Here is a 14,740-nt window from a genome sequence, read left to right as displayed (position 1 = left end):
ACAAAAGTGATATCAGTAGTAACAAAAGCAGGTATGCAGCACTGGCTTAACTCTGACAGTAGAACTTCAGAGCACCACAGCAGTGAAGAATTGTCTAGTTATATAAACACCTAGTCACTCTCCATGACTATGGGTTAAGGATCTACAACTGAACCATTTCTTCACATCTGTTTTCAGCTGTTCGGAGCGATGATTCGATTTGTTAAAATAGTCTACTGTTTTAAAAAAAAAATTTAAAAAAAGAAAACCTCCATGTTGGGGACACATGACAACCCCGTTGCATTCCGTCCACAATGCAGATCTTCTCCAATTCATATATGATGTGACTTTCTGCGTCAATATTATCTGGGTTTGCTCTGATTCCATTTTGTTTATCAGGCCCGTAAAAGTGGTAATTAGGAGACTCCCTCCCTGAAGTTTTAGGCAATGTTGAATTTTTCCCCTTGTTGTAAAGGGCACAGCCTCACAATAATTATTTAAATCTCTCATGAAGCGCTGATGTAACTGGACCAGATTTTAGAGACGTCAGAGTAATTTTCTCGAGACATCTATAGTCATGAGCCTTAGATACGACTTAAATGTTGAATAAAAACCCTATAGTCATGAGCCTTAGATACGACTTAAATGTTGAATAAAAACCCTTGTTCAATGCAGATTGATGGAGCGTACCTTGATATTTTGTGGATGGCCATTCAGCTATAAGAAACATAAAGCAAGTTGACAAAGAGGCTGCCTATTCTGAATGAGAGAAGAGAGACACAAACATCAAAGTTAATTATCATGAGAATAACAAAGAGGAGAAGAAAGCTGTTAATTACAATTTACCTCCTTTCTATCTTCTGTGACTTGTGCTTCTTTGGATATGGTATCATATCCAACTCCTTCAATAAAAGAAATCTGTTGATAACAATTTACCTCACATATTATATAATTCAGTTGCCCCTATATTATCAATTGTATGTATTAAACATAGAAACTTAAAGGTTCTTGTTTTACATTTTTAACGCTCAAAAGGCTCCTCACTTACAGATGCCACAGTTACATTGTAAAGCAAGAATCACCTGCTCGTACATTTCCCGCTGCCAATAAATGCTATAATCAATCATATGCTAATTGGATACAGTTTACTAGAACTATCTACGTGCACAATGTTGCACATATTCTGGCACCATCTTGTTGGTGATCATATTCAATCGAACCCCCATCACATCTCAAAAATTTGTGTACCAAAGGAAAATCCCGAGCCCAAGCTATCTGATCTGAAAGAGGGTGACTGAGGATTGCAAAGATATATACTATATAAAACTTTCTTTCATTTGACCACGTAAGGCCATCCTCAGAAATGAAACAGATCCTACAGCTGTGCATAAAGTAGTTCATTCCATGTATCAGGAATTCCGGGAAGACACCAATGCAAGCAGTCGTTGATACCTACCGATGCTTTTATATTGTATCGAGATATGTGACCCTCATCTCTCAGCTGAGAAATCGCAGTAATATCCAAAATCTTTACCTCTGTGCCTTCGACGGCATACTCGATGATGGGATCACTTGATTTTTCTTGAAACACTTCGCCTCCATTGGTCAGCGGAGTCAAGTTATCACAGTGACCTCCTGTGTTCCAATCCCCATTTAAAAAATGTCTGGGTGATATTGTTCGGAAAAAACCTTTGAGCTGTGGACGCAAGTGAATGTTTGAATCAAGCCATCTGACAATACTTTGTATTGCATAATTCTTTGCATTCCCCATTTCTGCAAGTTTCCGATCAGTGACAGGCCTTCCTTTTGCATGCATCACCCATCTGTTTGCCCTGAACTTCCCCCGGTTCCAATGATGTCCTGTGTTAAGGATAACAACATCAAGGTGATTGAGAAATCGGCTCAAAAATGCAGGCGGACGATCCAAATGCATGGCAAATTCAGTGGCTGGATTGGTGGCGTTGATTGGCTGAATTTCACAGAGGCTTGCTGACCAGTAATATAGAATAGTTGAATTGGTATCAGGAAATCGATAAGCCCATCCATCAGGACGAATGGCCCCAGGTGGCTTGACAAGGCCATATTTCCATCCCACATTTTCGACTTCTGGCTTCTCCTCACCACCAGTGACCATACACATAAGAGATTGAAATTGCTGTCGACCCAACGAATCTCCTATAAATGCAACGGTTTTGTCCTGCATTCTGAAATGAAGTTATGTTAAGCTCATCAATATATACAACAGTCTATTACAAACAAAATGACTCCAATGTGGTTATATTTAGCTGATACAGCTTCAGAATAGCTATTATTTGTTTGGTCATGAAATATTGGATGAGTTTCGCTTCTTTTCTTCAGTACCTGGAAATCCATTTTCCTTTTTCTTTTTCTTTCGCAATCCAATGATCCAAAAATATTAATGACTGTTCAGTAAGGTACGTAACTGATAATTCATAGCATACAGTATGTTCAATAGTACAAAACTATAAATATAAAGACTAATATGGGGTACTTACTTTAAACTCTTAGCTCAAAAGCTTAAATATTAAGTGGCTCAAAAACCTATTATTGTAAAATAAAAGGCAGTACACTTGATAAATTGTAAGGATTAATAGTATTCAAAGACAGAACTTACCTTCTCAAAAATTCAGCACCTTGAAATTCATGCATTTCACAGTTGTTGGGTTGCCAACGATAACCTTCATAAGAAAAATCAGTTCGTTGGGTTAATCTACATGCCCACATATCTGACAGCCACTGCTTACACCCAAAACCAGAATACAGAGGTCTCCGACTGTCTGCAATCCATCTTCCTTTAGCATAATCACAATCTGTGGAATAAAAAAACAGAAGACATTAAGCACAATACTTGCATCTGTTACAAATCAAAGAAAACATTCTCGAACTCTGGTTTCTAACAGAGTAGCCTGTAGGCTCCGTACCAAGAAGAGTTTAATGGCGTCTGTTTATAATTATGACATGAGAAAAACATCGTAACAAAATAGATAAAACTCAGCAGTTATTAAATCACACAAGCATATATCAGAGTTTAAATTCTCAAATAACACTCAAATATATGAAATCTGTAACAAAACTTTGGCATAAATTCCACAGAAGAGCCTAGGTAAATTATATCCAATTTCCCAGATCATGCATGATCAAACAGGTTAGGGCACCTGGCCCCACTGGGATTTTCAAATTTTCTGGCATCCAATATAACTCTGAATAATATGAATATATTATTTTCATTTATGTAATTAATGTCACTGGGCTTTCTTTTTGTTGCTTTTTCTTAACTTGCATCTTGATCAAAAGCCAACTTCCATCTTCTCTCCTTCGCAATGGAATAAATTTTTCATATTAATCCTATAGAAAATTTTGTCCCCACTGGACAAATTTTCAAATCTTGCAGCTTTCAGCACTGACATTCGCTTCCTTTAGGGAAAGTGAGAAAAAATTTAAACAGATAGGTGGAAAACATGATGTCATACCTTGCTTCTCAAAAGAAGAGGTCACCTTGTTCTCATATTTTATTTCAGAACTTTCTGTAGTCTTGTCATATGCTGTGCTTTCTACTACTTGTGAATGCGAATCTTCCTCCGTCAGCAGTTCCTTGGAATTCAACAACATTGAAGAATCAGCAGCATCCTCCACAAAAAGATCTGTGATATAAAACAAATTAAAGTAGAGAAAAGTCAAACGGAAAACCGAAGGGGAGTTATACTCAAATAGTGTTCGATTTGAAAAGGCGTGTAATGTATCTCCTCGATCAAGGCTGACATATCCAACAGATTCACGATCAAGATTCTTACCGAGAAAAAATGATAATTCTATGGACCATATCAGTTTTCGCATATTATGTGTGCCACAATGATAGAAAGTCACAAACCATTAAGTATATCTGCATTAAGCTACACCTCCTCACCCTTGTCTGAAACAGGCAACACACATCTAAATAACCACAAAATGTTTCCTCAGACACTGAAGTCCACAAAGTTTTTTAACTTAGAAGAGGGGTTCAATACATAGAAAAATACCATATAAATCAGTAGCTACTTGCGAAGGTAATCAACTGGGTCATAGATTGCGAATGCTGCGTCAGAGGGTGACAAATTCTACCAAGAAGTACGGGAACTGTGAATACCTGATGTGTGCGTGGTAAACTGCTCTGGTGCTGATAACAGGCCCATAAGGATTGGATTACTCTCCCAAGACCAAAAAAATATGGTGGTGAAAACAAGAGCAGCCACAATAAACGAAAACTGCCTTCCCCAAAATCTACCCAACTTTCCGCCCTTCATCTCGTTATGCACACTCCGGGAAAAAAAATCCACAGAATCAAGACCTAATGGCACCTTTCTGCAGCAAACTTGAGCATGTAGACTAGGCGTTCACAACATATCAATTCTATAAATGTTGGCTTCTTCGAGTTGTTGAAGCTGGGTATCGAAAAGTTCAAGCGTATCAATATTACTTCGAGAAATAAGCATAAAAGAAGAGTTCGAGGGAGCGGGAAATTAAGGGCACATCGCGATTAGAGTCAGCATGCAGTTGCTACTGTTCCCCTCAACAAATAGCTATGCCGGCCCAAAAACCAGGCTCTAAATTTTCTACTCTTCAGAAAATTAAAAAAAACTACTGGGAAAATTCCACGTTTGAATGGCAATTGCCAAGAGAAGCTAATCACCATAATTACTATCACCGGAAAAAAAAAATCACTCCACGCAATGTAATTCAAATTACAGCCAATAATGGCCTGAAAACAACAGTACGAAGATAAAAGACAAACAAACACATCACGAGCTGCATCCTTCCTATAAAAAAACGCCAAAAGCAAAAACAAAAATCGAATGCGAATTATGAAAATGCAGGCTTTGAATTCGACAACAAACGTCTACATTCAAACGCATGCGTACTTGGAAATTACTGGGATTCAAAATGAAGATAGATCTGCCCAAAAATTCCAAACTCGTGTCCTTTTGGCTCCTTTTCGTGAATGATGTGTATGGAACTACGGAACCCAACACGTACATAGTATGGGCAAAGTAGTCGAATTTGGTCGGGTCATTATCAACATTCTTAATCTGGGTCGGGTTTTTATATTTCCATTTTCGGTGGATATATTAATGTTTTATTTGTTAAGGTTGAGAAGTTCTAACTAAATTTTTAATAAAAATTGCAATAATATTCAAGACGAGACGAGACGAGACGAGACGAGTAAAAATTTGTGAAATTGTGAAGCAAATTTTAAGCGAGTTTGATTGAATAATTTAATATATTTTTTTTCTTCTGAATTTTGTTCGAAGAGTTCGAGCATATAATTACGATATATTTCAACAATTGAAAATAAACACTCAAAAATTATTTATTTAATATATTATTACATTATATTAATAAATTTGAAGCCGTCGACTATCGAATAAAATAATTTTATATCAAATTCATTGAAACAAATTGATCGATTAAAGTTTAGCTCGAATTCAATTATTTCAAACATAAATCAAATATTCATCAAATTGACTCGATATCTAAATTGTGATTGTATCTGGATTAACGAGCCATTGAATTAAGAGGGGAGATTATCTATTTTCAAAATATGTAGATCTTTTGTGAGACGGGTCAACCCTACGGATATTCATAATAAAAAATTATATTCTTAACATAAAAAAATAATAAATTTTCATGAACGAATCAAATAAAGAATCTGTCTCGTAAAATAAAATTCGCGAGATTATCTCAGACAGATTTTTACTTATCAAAATTAGTCTAGCGAAGCTTTGACGAGTGGACAAAAAATTATAAAAGAATAAAAGAAATTTGGTGTGAAGACGGTGGAAAATCAGACCGATTTATTAATTAATAATTACTACAATAAATGCAAACGTAACATGCCAATCAATCTGTCTGAATCAACATGGACGGTAGATCTTGCTTTGACGTTGACCTATGTTCTCTTCTCCTTCTTTAATCCAAAATTTCTTCAATCTTCCGGTTTCATTCTTGCCATTGCACCTTAAGATCTTTCGTCTATTTCAACAACTCGTACAGAAAAATTTTACCCAAAACTTCATAGATCATGGGTTTCAATCTTTCTTAAGCGATACGAGAATTTGTAATCGTTATCTTTTGATGTATATCGAGTAAACCCTCGAATTAATTCAATTATTTGCAAACAAGTTTATAGAAAAAATATTGATAATGGACATCGAACTTCTGATTATTGGTCAAACAAACACCTACTCAAACATCTCAGCTTGTTAAGTTTCACTCTTGTCACTATACACCGAGCGAGTAGGTCTCTTGTGAGATGGTCTGACGAATCTTTATCTGTGAGATGGGTCAACCCTACCGATATTCATAATAAAAAATAATACTCTTAGTATAAAATGTCATATTTTTCATGGATGGCCCAAATAAGAAATCTGTCTCACAAAATACGACTCGTGAGACCGTTTCACACAAATTTTTTCAACACCCTAGCATCATTGGACTATTTTTATATACATTTATTTGTATCAAAGTTGAAAATAATTTTTTCCCCTGATTGAAACTTGTTTTTTTAATTTCTAATTTAATGTTGATTTCTCTAAAATAGCAATAAATATCAAAAAAATGCACCGACGCGAATATTTCAAAATGCCAGCCAAGCTGTACAACACGGTTTTCCCTGAAATGTTTTATTATTATTATTATCTTTCTTTAAAAAAAAATAATTTAACAAAAAGAGCCCTTAATTGAGAAAATGACTGCTAAATAATTCAAAAATATTTTTAATGTGTATAACATGCAATACTTTTGTTTCAAGTTAATTTTAAAAACTCTCTTTTCTATAGCATTGATAATTTTTGCCCATCTTACACATATAGGTAGCTCTAATTATTGATATTGAACATTTGTATATATATTTTTATTATATATGATGGGTTTTTCGTTCTCGTCTAGATTGAATTTATATTATTAGGAAATGTTTTTGTTACGAGTGATATGATTATTTAATTTAAAGTTCAAAATTTTGGTAAATATGAGAAAAACATTTTATAATGTTTTATAATTCGAGAAAAAAAATATTTTTTCGTTTATCAAAATACAGATCATGATATAAAAATCAGTTATTTTAACAGAAAATCTATCTCGATGATTGTCAATATCAAACAATCTTATTATAAATTATCTGATTTATGTTTCCTAAAAATGAGTTATGAAGGTAGTAAGAATGAAACCAAAAATTCCCAAAGTTTAGTACTATAATCCTATAAATTTATATTTATGAGTGAAACTTGCTAGGTTTAATTTTTTGATAACTAATATATTTGTTGCATTTGAAATCAAAGGGTTTTAATTTAATTAAAAGATATCAATGTTTGGTAAATCTCGTATAATCAATTTGAGAATGTCTTTTGTGAGACGATCTCACGAATATTTATCTGTAAGACAGGTCAACCATACCCATATTCACAATAAAAAATAAAATTCTCAGTATAAAAATTAATAATTTTTCATTGATGACCCAAATAAGATATCTGTCTCACAAAATACGACTTATGAGACCATCTCACACAAATTTTTGTCAATTTATTAATAACAAAAGTTTAAGACAGGGGAAAGATTTGAAATCCTAATAAATCAAATATCCAAACAGAAGAAAATAAATTTAAAATTAGAAATTTAAAAAACCTACCATCATACATTTGGCAAAATAAAAATAAAAATCTAGTAAAGGATCATTAAATGCACAACATAAATGAAATAAATAGTTTACTAAATATATACGATAAATTTTCACCTTAAAATATATAAAGTTTATAAAAAAAGCATGAAATTTTCCCACATTTCACACCTACATATTAATTTTAAGAGAATATAGCTTGTAAGATGGTCTCACGAATTTTTATTTGTGAGACGGATCAACACTACCGATATTCACAATAAAAAGTAATAATCTTAGCATAAAAAATAATACATTTTCATGGATGACTCAAATAAAAGATCCGTCTCACAAAATACAACCCGTGAGACCGTCTCACACAAGTTTTTGCCTAATTTTAATAATAATAAAAATAAATTATAATTGGAATTTTTTTGATGGAATTTTTGAATTTAAAGAAATAAAAACTAAATATTTTGGGATTTTATTTATTTATTTATTATTCACTTTATCCCTTCATATGCGCCATCACTCTGCATCACCTCTCATTTATTTAATGTTTAATCCAGGCAAATGAATACATATATACACGCTCACACTCTGTGAGAATTTCACGGCATTCTTGTGGTTTCCTCTGCTCCTCCGTTTCTCCATTCTCTCAAGAAAATAGAAAAAGAAAAGAAAAGAAAAGAAAAGAAAAGAAAAAAATATACAGCTGCATTGAATGAAATAAGGGAAACCCACCAAAAGATCCAACCTTTATTGCTGTGTCTTGCGCATTTCTTTTATGTATGTATGTTTAAGAATTGATACGCACAGAGAGACATCCACTTTTCCATGATTGCACACGTTTCTTGTAAGCAAATCCGTTTATCTGAGTTGAACGCTGTGCCTGTCGTAAGCATAAAATGGGTCAGTGATCGAAGTTCTCGTCGCTGAATTGGATTTTGTATCGAGGATAAAAAGAAAGGTAACTGACATCCCAGCTGCTGCAGTTGATTCGTTCGTGGGTTCGTCCTTCTTCGGGTGAATCTTGAATATGTTAATGTTTTGTGGCAGACTTTTGTTAGATTTTTTATTAGATCTTGTTCTCTGGGTTGTGTTCTGATTGATTTCTTGAATAAAGTGTGATGTGTGTTTCTGATCTGGGGTATTGATCAGTTTGATGTTCTTTAAACAAGATTGGTTTGATTTTCAGATGTTTAAGAGAGAAAAATGTAGATTTAGCTCCGAGATCTTTAGGCGGCAAGATTGGAAGTAAATGCAGTCTGATTCCAAACAACTTTCTTTTTTGACATTTGTTTTGTTTTGTTTTGTTTGTCATTTTCATTTTCTCCCATTTGTGATGATTTCATCTTGTGATGATCTGGTATTGTTTGCTCTTTCGTTTATCTTGTCTATTAAAATGATGCAGTTTATACTGACTTTCTTTAATGAGATCATCCTAGCTTTCAGGAGTTATAGTCTCATTTCTTGGTGCATGTTAGTTATGCTGATCAGACCTGGATTGGTAATGTCATCTCGAGTTTGATCTGCCACTCGTGATATGTTTAAATCTTAGAAAAATATTTTACAGATTACAGGCGATGATTTTTAATCTTTATCATTTTGTGTAGCAAAACTTCTCAGACTTGGTCAATGCAAAGGATATTTGCCTTGCTTTGACAAGCCTAGTGATAACTAATCTTTGAAATAATATGAATACAAGATGAGATCCGATCTCATAATTTGTTTATGACGCATACATGTGTAGAATCAAACTGGCTGATTGACGCTTACCAGTTCAAGAATGGCTTTAGGAAAATATTCTAGAGTTGATGGTCGAAAATCAGCATCAGGCTACTGTTCAACCGTCACAATAGTGGTTTTTGTAGCCCTTTGCTTAGTTGGGGTGTGGATGATGACATCATCATCTGTTGTCCCTGTTCAGAATACTGATGTTTCAAAGGAGAACAAGAATGACGTGAAGACAAATGATATTGAAACCAATATTGAAAACAACAGTGATACTAGCAACGAGAGTAGTAACAATTCAGGTGATGACAGCGGGACAACTGATGCTGGAAAGTCGAAGCAATTTGAGGACAATCCCGGTGATTTACCTGACGATGCGACTAAAGGCGACATTAATGGGACTTCAAATAATGAGGAAACAGATAACAGTCAGTCGAAAGATAGCGAAAAGATGATTGAGGAGAAACGGGAAGACAAACCGGAAGAAAAGCCTGCCGAAGAAACCAAAGAAGACGGTGGAGAAGATAATAAGGATGATGGATCGAATAAGGAGTCGGAAAATGAGGATGAAAATCAAGAAAATAAGGAATCTCAGACTGAGAATAAAGACTCTGAAGCGGGAGAGACCAATGAAAGTAATTCTGATGATAATGAGAAAAAAATTGAAGAAAAATCAGGTGGGAACAACGATAAGGAAAAGGGAGATTATCAAAATAAAGATGAATCAGATCAAGATTCTGCTGAGAAGAAGGATAAGCCAAGTGAGGTGTTTCCATCAGGAGCTCAATCAGAGCTTTTGAATGAATCAGCAACCCAAAATGGGTCATTTTCAACTCAGTCAATTGAGTCAAAGAATGAGAAAGAAGCTCAAAATTCGTCTGAGCCGGAGATTCAAAATGGTTATGGTTGGAAACTGTGCAACACAACAGCTGGGACGGATTACATTCCATGCCTCGATAATTTGGCAGCCATTAGGAAACTTCCATCAACCAAGCACTATGAACACAGGGAGAGGCACTGCCCCGAAAATCCTCCAACCTGCCTTGTTCCACTTCCTGAAGGATACCAACGCCCTATCGAGTGGTCAACTAGTCGAGAGAAGGTAAAGTAGCAAAGTGTTTGTTCTCGCTTGATAGTCTAGGTTCCGGTTATCCTTAATCATACTTCATTACTCCATTCGACAGATTTGGTACCATAATGTACCTCATACCAAGCTCGCAGAAATTAAAGGACACCAGAATTGGGTTAAGGTTAGTGGTGAATACCTCACCTTCCCTGGTGGTGGAACTCAGTTCAAGCATGGTGCACTTCACTACATCGACTTTATACAACAGGTAAAATGCTAAAAGTGTCCTGGATCTGGCATTTGTTTGAAACTTTGTGGCTGCTAGATTGTTGGTTTGATTCATGGCCTTTTCTTTGTCCTTTTGTTAAAAGACTAAATATAACTTTGTGTTGTGCAAATTTATAGTGTTCTGTTGTCTGTGAAAAAGTAATCAACGACATTGTACCCTCTTCACTTACTGTGTCAAATATGACAGTTGTCAAATTTGTTAAAATTAGTCATCGTATGATAGATGGAGTGCTAATTTGTATGAAGTAGTTGTCTTATTCTTGATTATTGATTGTTGTATAGTCTGTTCCCCAAGTCGCATGGGGAAACCGCTCCCGAGTCATATTGGATGTTGGATGTGGAGTTGCTAGCTTTGGGGGATTTCTCTTTGAAAGGGGCGCCCTGACCATGTCATTGGCTCCAAAAGACGAGCATGAAGCACAGGTTCAATTTGCACTTGAAAGAGGAATACCTGCTATCTCTGCTGTTATGGGTACAAAGAGACTTCCGTACCCTGGGAGAGTTTTTGACATTGTCCACTGTGCACGTTGTAGAGTCCCTTGGCATATCGAAGGTACATCAGATATTCTTGCTACTTTAGTTTAAAAACATTGGACTATTCCACAAGGATTTGAATTAAAATTTGTATGGGAAAATTATAAGAGAAGCGTTACTTTGAGAACAAAAAGCTTTTTGATATCTTTGTAGATATCATTAATTTTTTTGCTTTGACATATTACATGTTTAGGTGGTAAACTTCTCTTGGAGCTGAATCGATTACTGAGGCCTGGTGGTTTCTTTGTTTGGTCCGCAACTCCCATTTACCAGAAACTTCCTGAAGATGTAGAGATTTGGGAAGGTACAGTCTAGATCTTCTGTCCCTTGATGCTGACATGGTACATTGGTTCTTACAGATTGAACATTTTATTGGTGATATTGACAGCCATGAAGAAACTGACAAAAGCCATGTGCTGGGAAGAAGTTTCAATTACCAAAGACAGAGTGAACGGAGTAGGAGTTGCCGTGTATCAGAAGCCTGCTTCAAATGAGTGCTATGAACAAAGGCCATCCAATGATCCTCCACTGTGCAAAGACTCTGATGATGCAAATGCTGCCTGGTATGTTCGAAGTTCTAAATTCTTCTTGAAAGATTCTGATTCGTAAAGCTTGCTGTTGAAAATCGAAAATTTTACAGTGCCATCATTAGAAAATCTTACAACACTGCATCAACTAGTAATAATTCATTGTTGTGCAGACTTAAAATTTGTCAAGCCCTGGGCCCATACACTACCAGATATGCTTCACTAGCAAACTCCACTGTGTAGATTTATAAACCCCTTTACACACTTCCCGCAATTTGATGTGGGATGAGTAATACAACCCTTCTGGCTTTCCTTTGTAATTGGTAATTTATCAATTAAATTCTGGCACACCCAAATCCCGGCATTTGTGCAAAAGAGACTATCCAAAATATGCTTTGGTGGTAACTACTTCGTGATCTTTCTTGCGTAATAACATGATTGGTGAAATTGATGGAAGAGTCTATTCATATGCTATTCCTACTATATGACAAGGGTAGAAAGATTACAAAATAGCAGTTGGATTGTACAAGGCAAGTTTGATTTTGGTTTATCTTGATATGTTCAGGAATGTGCCTTTACAAGCTTGCATGCACAAAGTGCCTGTTGCTCCATCCGACCGTGGGTCTCAATGGCCTGAACAGTGGCCTGCTAGAGTGGGAAAACCACCTTACTGGTTGTTGAGTTCACAAGTTGGAGTTTATGGAAAACCGGCTCCGGAAGACTTTGCTGCAGATTTTGAACATTGGAAACGTGTTGTGAGCAAATCATATCAAAATGGACTTGGGATAAACTGGTCAACAGTCAGGAATGTCATGGACATGCGATCCGTCTATGGAGGGTAAACAAAATATCCACTTGTAATTTTTCCGAGGAACATATAAACCCATTTGTCTCCCACTTACCATTTTCTTGAAAGTAGCCGTGGCTTGTGCTAATCGATGGCTCATTTTCAGATTTGCTGCTGCTATGAAAGATATGAATTTGTGGGTCATGAACGTTGTCTCTGTAGATGCTCCTGATACATTACCAGTTATTTACGAGCGAGGGCTATTTGGAATTTATCACAATTGGTGTGAATCATTCAGCACGTATCCAAGATCGTACGATCTTCTCCATGCAGATCATCTTTTCTCCAAGATCAGAAAGAGGTATGTCTCATATTCCATGTTTCCATTGATATAATTTTATCACTGTCTATCCTCTACAATTTTGTCCTTACCTTTCTTCATGTTGGTTCCAACAGGTGTAACTTCATGGCCTTGGTAGCTGAGGTTGATCGTATTTTGAGACCCGAAGGAAATATTATAGTCCGAGACACAGTTGAGATCATTACTGAACTTGAGAACATCTTCAAGTCTATGCAGTGGAAGATTCGTATGACGTATTCTAAAGACAAAGAAGGATTATTGTGTGCCCAAAAGACCACGTGGCGTCCTAAAGAAGCAGAGACTGTTCAATATGCCATTGCTTGAAGAACTAGAAAATACATCGGGTGAAATTCTTGAATCTCATTAGCCGCCAGCCATGGAGTTAAGGTATTTTTTCGTATGGATACATATGTAGATGTGTAATAACTGTATTTTCCCTATTGTTTTCGAGCAAATTAGTGTAGTAGTAGTGCTCTGCATTCGTTTTTTGAGGTTTGCTTCATTGTAATGTATTACTAGTAGATCATTATAGCCATTTACACACACTTCAAAGTGTAAACACTCCAGAAATCAAAACTGCTGAGATTCTTCTTTACAGATTTTGTCTTCCTATGGTGAATCTATTGAAATGTTACATATATCTCAGATATTTTAAGGTATCAATATGTCTTGGTTCGACCTCGCGGAGGACGTTAAACGAGTGGAGCTGAACTAAATGTTGAAAATGCTTTAAAGCTAGCTAAAACTTGGGTATCTTGTATGGGGTCGAGTTCGGTTAGCACGTAGAGTCTCGTTTCCATGGAGATTCCAGGGCGTAAAATCTAGACTCGAAGCTATTTGAGTGAGCTCGGGTTTTAGTTCCAAAAACTGATCAAAATAAGTTTCTGTACCCCAATGTTAGTAAATATTGAAGAGTTGCCTCGTAGCACCTAATCTTGTAAAACTAGTCTTTGGCAATAATAATTTAGTAATATATAGAGATAATCAGCTTTTGTGATAATTTGGATAGTGATATATTGTACTATTATATGTTTGTTTGACACTCTTAAGGGGAAATTATACGTCCTATAATGGCGATCAATGATGCACTTAGGTTGCTATATTATTTAAAAGATGTGATTTACACAATCTTTGGGACTTGACTCAAGAAAATGGAAGGTATGTTGTCCTTTAACTCAAAATACAACCCTATTTAGCAGCAGCAGCAGTCGGCCACCAATATTTTAAATTACTATTTATTTCCGATATCATTTTATTAATCAAATTTCAATATTCAAAAGATACTAACGAATTTATTTATTTTTAATTCCCATAAACCAATTAGAATTTTTTTTCTCCATTGAGTCAACGTGTCCAACCAGATGCCAGGTCAGTCACAAATTCGACACCTCATCCCATATAATATTTTTTTTTAATAAACTGATCATTCGCGCACACAATATATATATATATATATATATATATTTTTTTTTATATGTTGTTCATACCATGTCTACCTCCGTACTAACAAATGAAATGATGTTCACCTGTTGGATGCACAATTTTGGATATATTTCATCACATATAATAGACGAATGTCATCTTATTAATGACCACGAAAGTGGATACGATGGTTGAACAACATATCAAAATTGTATATATATACACACACAAAATTATAATTTTTATATTTTATATCCATCTCTTCGTGATTTTATTTATCTATTTTTTTTTATATTTCAGTTTTAAATGTATTACTTTTATTTTTATTTTGCAATTTTATCCGTTTTTCCGAAATAATATTGAAAAAGTTTGGTTTTAATGTATGTATTATCACGTC

The 14,740-nt window shown here is 35.2% G+C and overlaps 2 protein-coding genes across 6 annotated transcripts; one reads left to right on the top strand and one right to left on the bottom strand.

The window, feature by feature from the left end:
• Positions 1 to 238: 238 nt before the first annotated feature.
• Positions 239 to 4,929, bottom strand: LOC142530988 (protein trichome birefringence-like 14). Of its 4 annotated transcripts, XR_012816189.1 has the most exons (6): positions 4,124 to 4,929; positions 3,471 to 3,641; positions 2,615 to 2,810; positions 826 to 2,183; positions 670 to 738; positions 239 to 504 (listed from the first exon to the last, which is right to left on the bottom strand). XR_012816189.1 is itself a non-coding variant. In XM_075636949.1 (4 exons), the coding sequence occupies exons 1-4, from the start codon at positions 4,278 to 4,280 to the stop codon at positions 1,355 to 1,357; spliced, it is 1,353 nt and encodes a 450-aa protein (XP_075493064.1). In that variant the 5' UTR covers positions 4,281 to 4,929; the 3' UTR covers positions 239 to 1,354. The 4 variants fall into 4 exon arrangements, 1 of the variants encoding a protein (XP_075493064.1); XR_012816188.1 differs by having other exon boundaries at positions 670 to 2,183; XR_012816187.1 differs by having other exon boundaries at positions 239 to 738.
• Positions 4,930 to 8,159: 3,230 nt separating this feature from the next.
• LOC142530301 (putative methyltransferase PMT26) lies at positions 8,160 to 13,516 on the top strand. Of its 2 annotated transcripts, XM_075636067.1 has the most exons (9): positions 8,160 to 8,594; positions 9,378 to 10,460; positions 10,543 to 10,692; positions 10,995 to 11,265; positions 11,440 to 11,550; positions 11,635 to 11,809; positions 12,339 to 12,611; positions 12,727 to 12,921; positions 13,017 to 13,516. In XM_075636067.1, the coding sequence occupies exons 2-9, from the start codon at positions 9,414 to 9,416 to the stop codon at positions 13,243 to 13,245; spliced, it is 2,451 nt and encodes an 816-aa protein (XP_075492182.1). In that variant the 5' UTR covers positions 8,160 to 8,594; positions 9,378 to 9,413; the 3' UTR covers positions 13,246 to 13,516. The 2 variants fall into 2 exon arrangements, with proteins under 2 accessions (XP_075492182.1, XP_075492181.1); XM_075636066.1 differs by lacking the exon at positions 8,160 to 8,594 and having other exon boundaries at positions 9,297 to 10,460.
• The last annotated feature ends 1,224 nt before the right edge of the window (positions 13,517 to 14,740 follow it).

The sequence above is a fragment of the Primulina tabacum genome, chromosome 17 (assembly GCF_025594145.1).
Source record: "Primulina tabacum isolate GXHZ01 chromosome 17, ASM2559414v2, whole genome shotgun sequence".
Taxonomy (NCBI): Eukaryota; Viridiplantae; Streptophyta; class Magnoliopsida; order Lamiales; family Gesneriaceae; genus Primulina; species Primulina tabacum.
The sequence above is the reverse complement of the archived record's forward strand: the minus strand, read 5'-3'. Positions and strand labels throughout refer to the sequence as shown.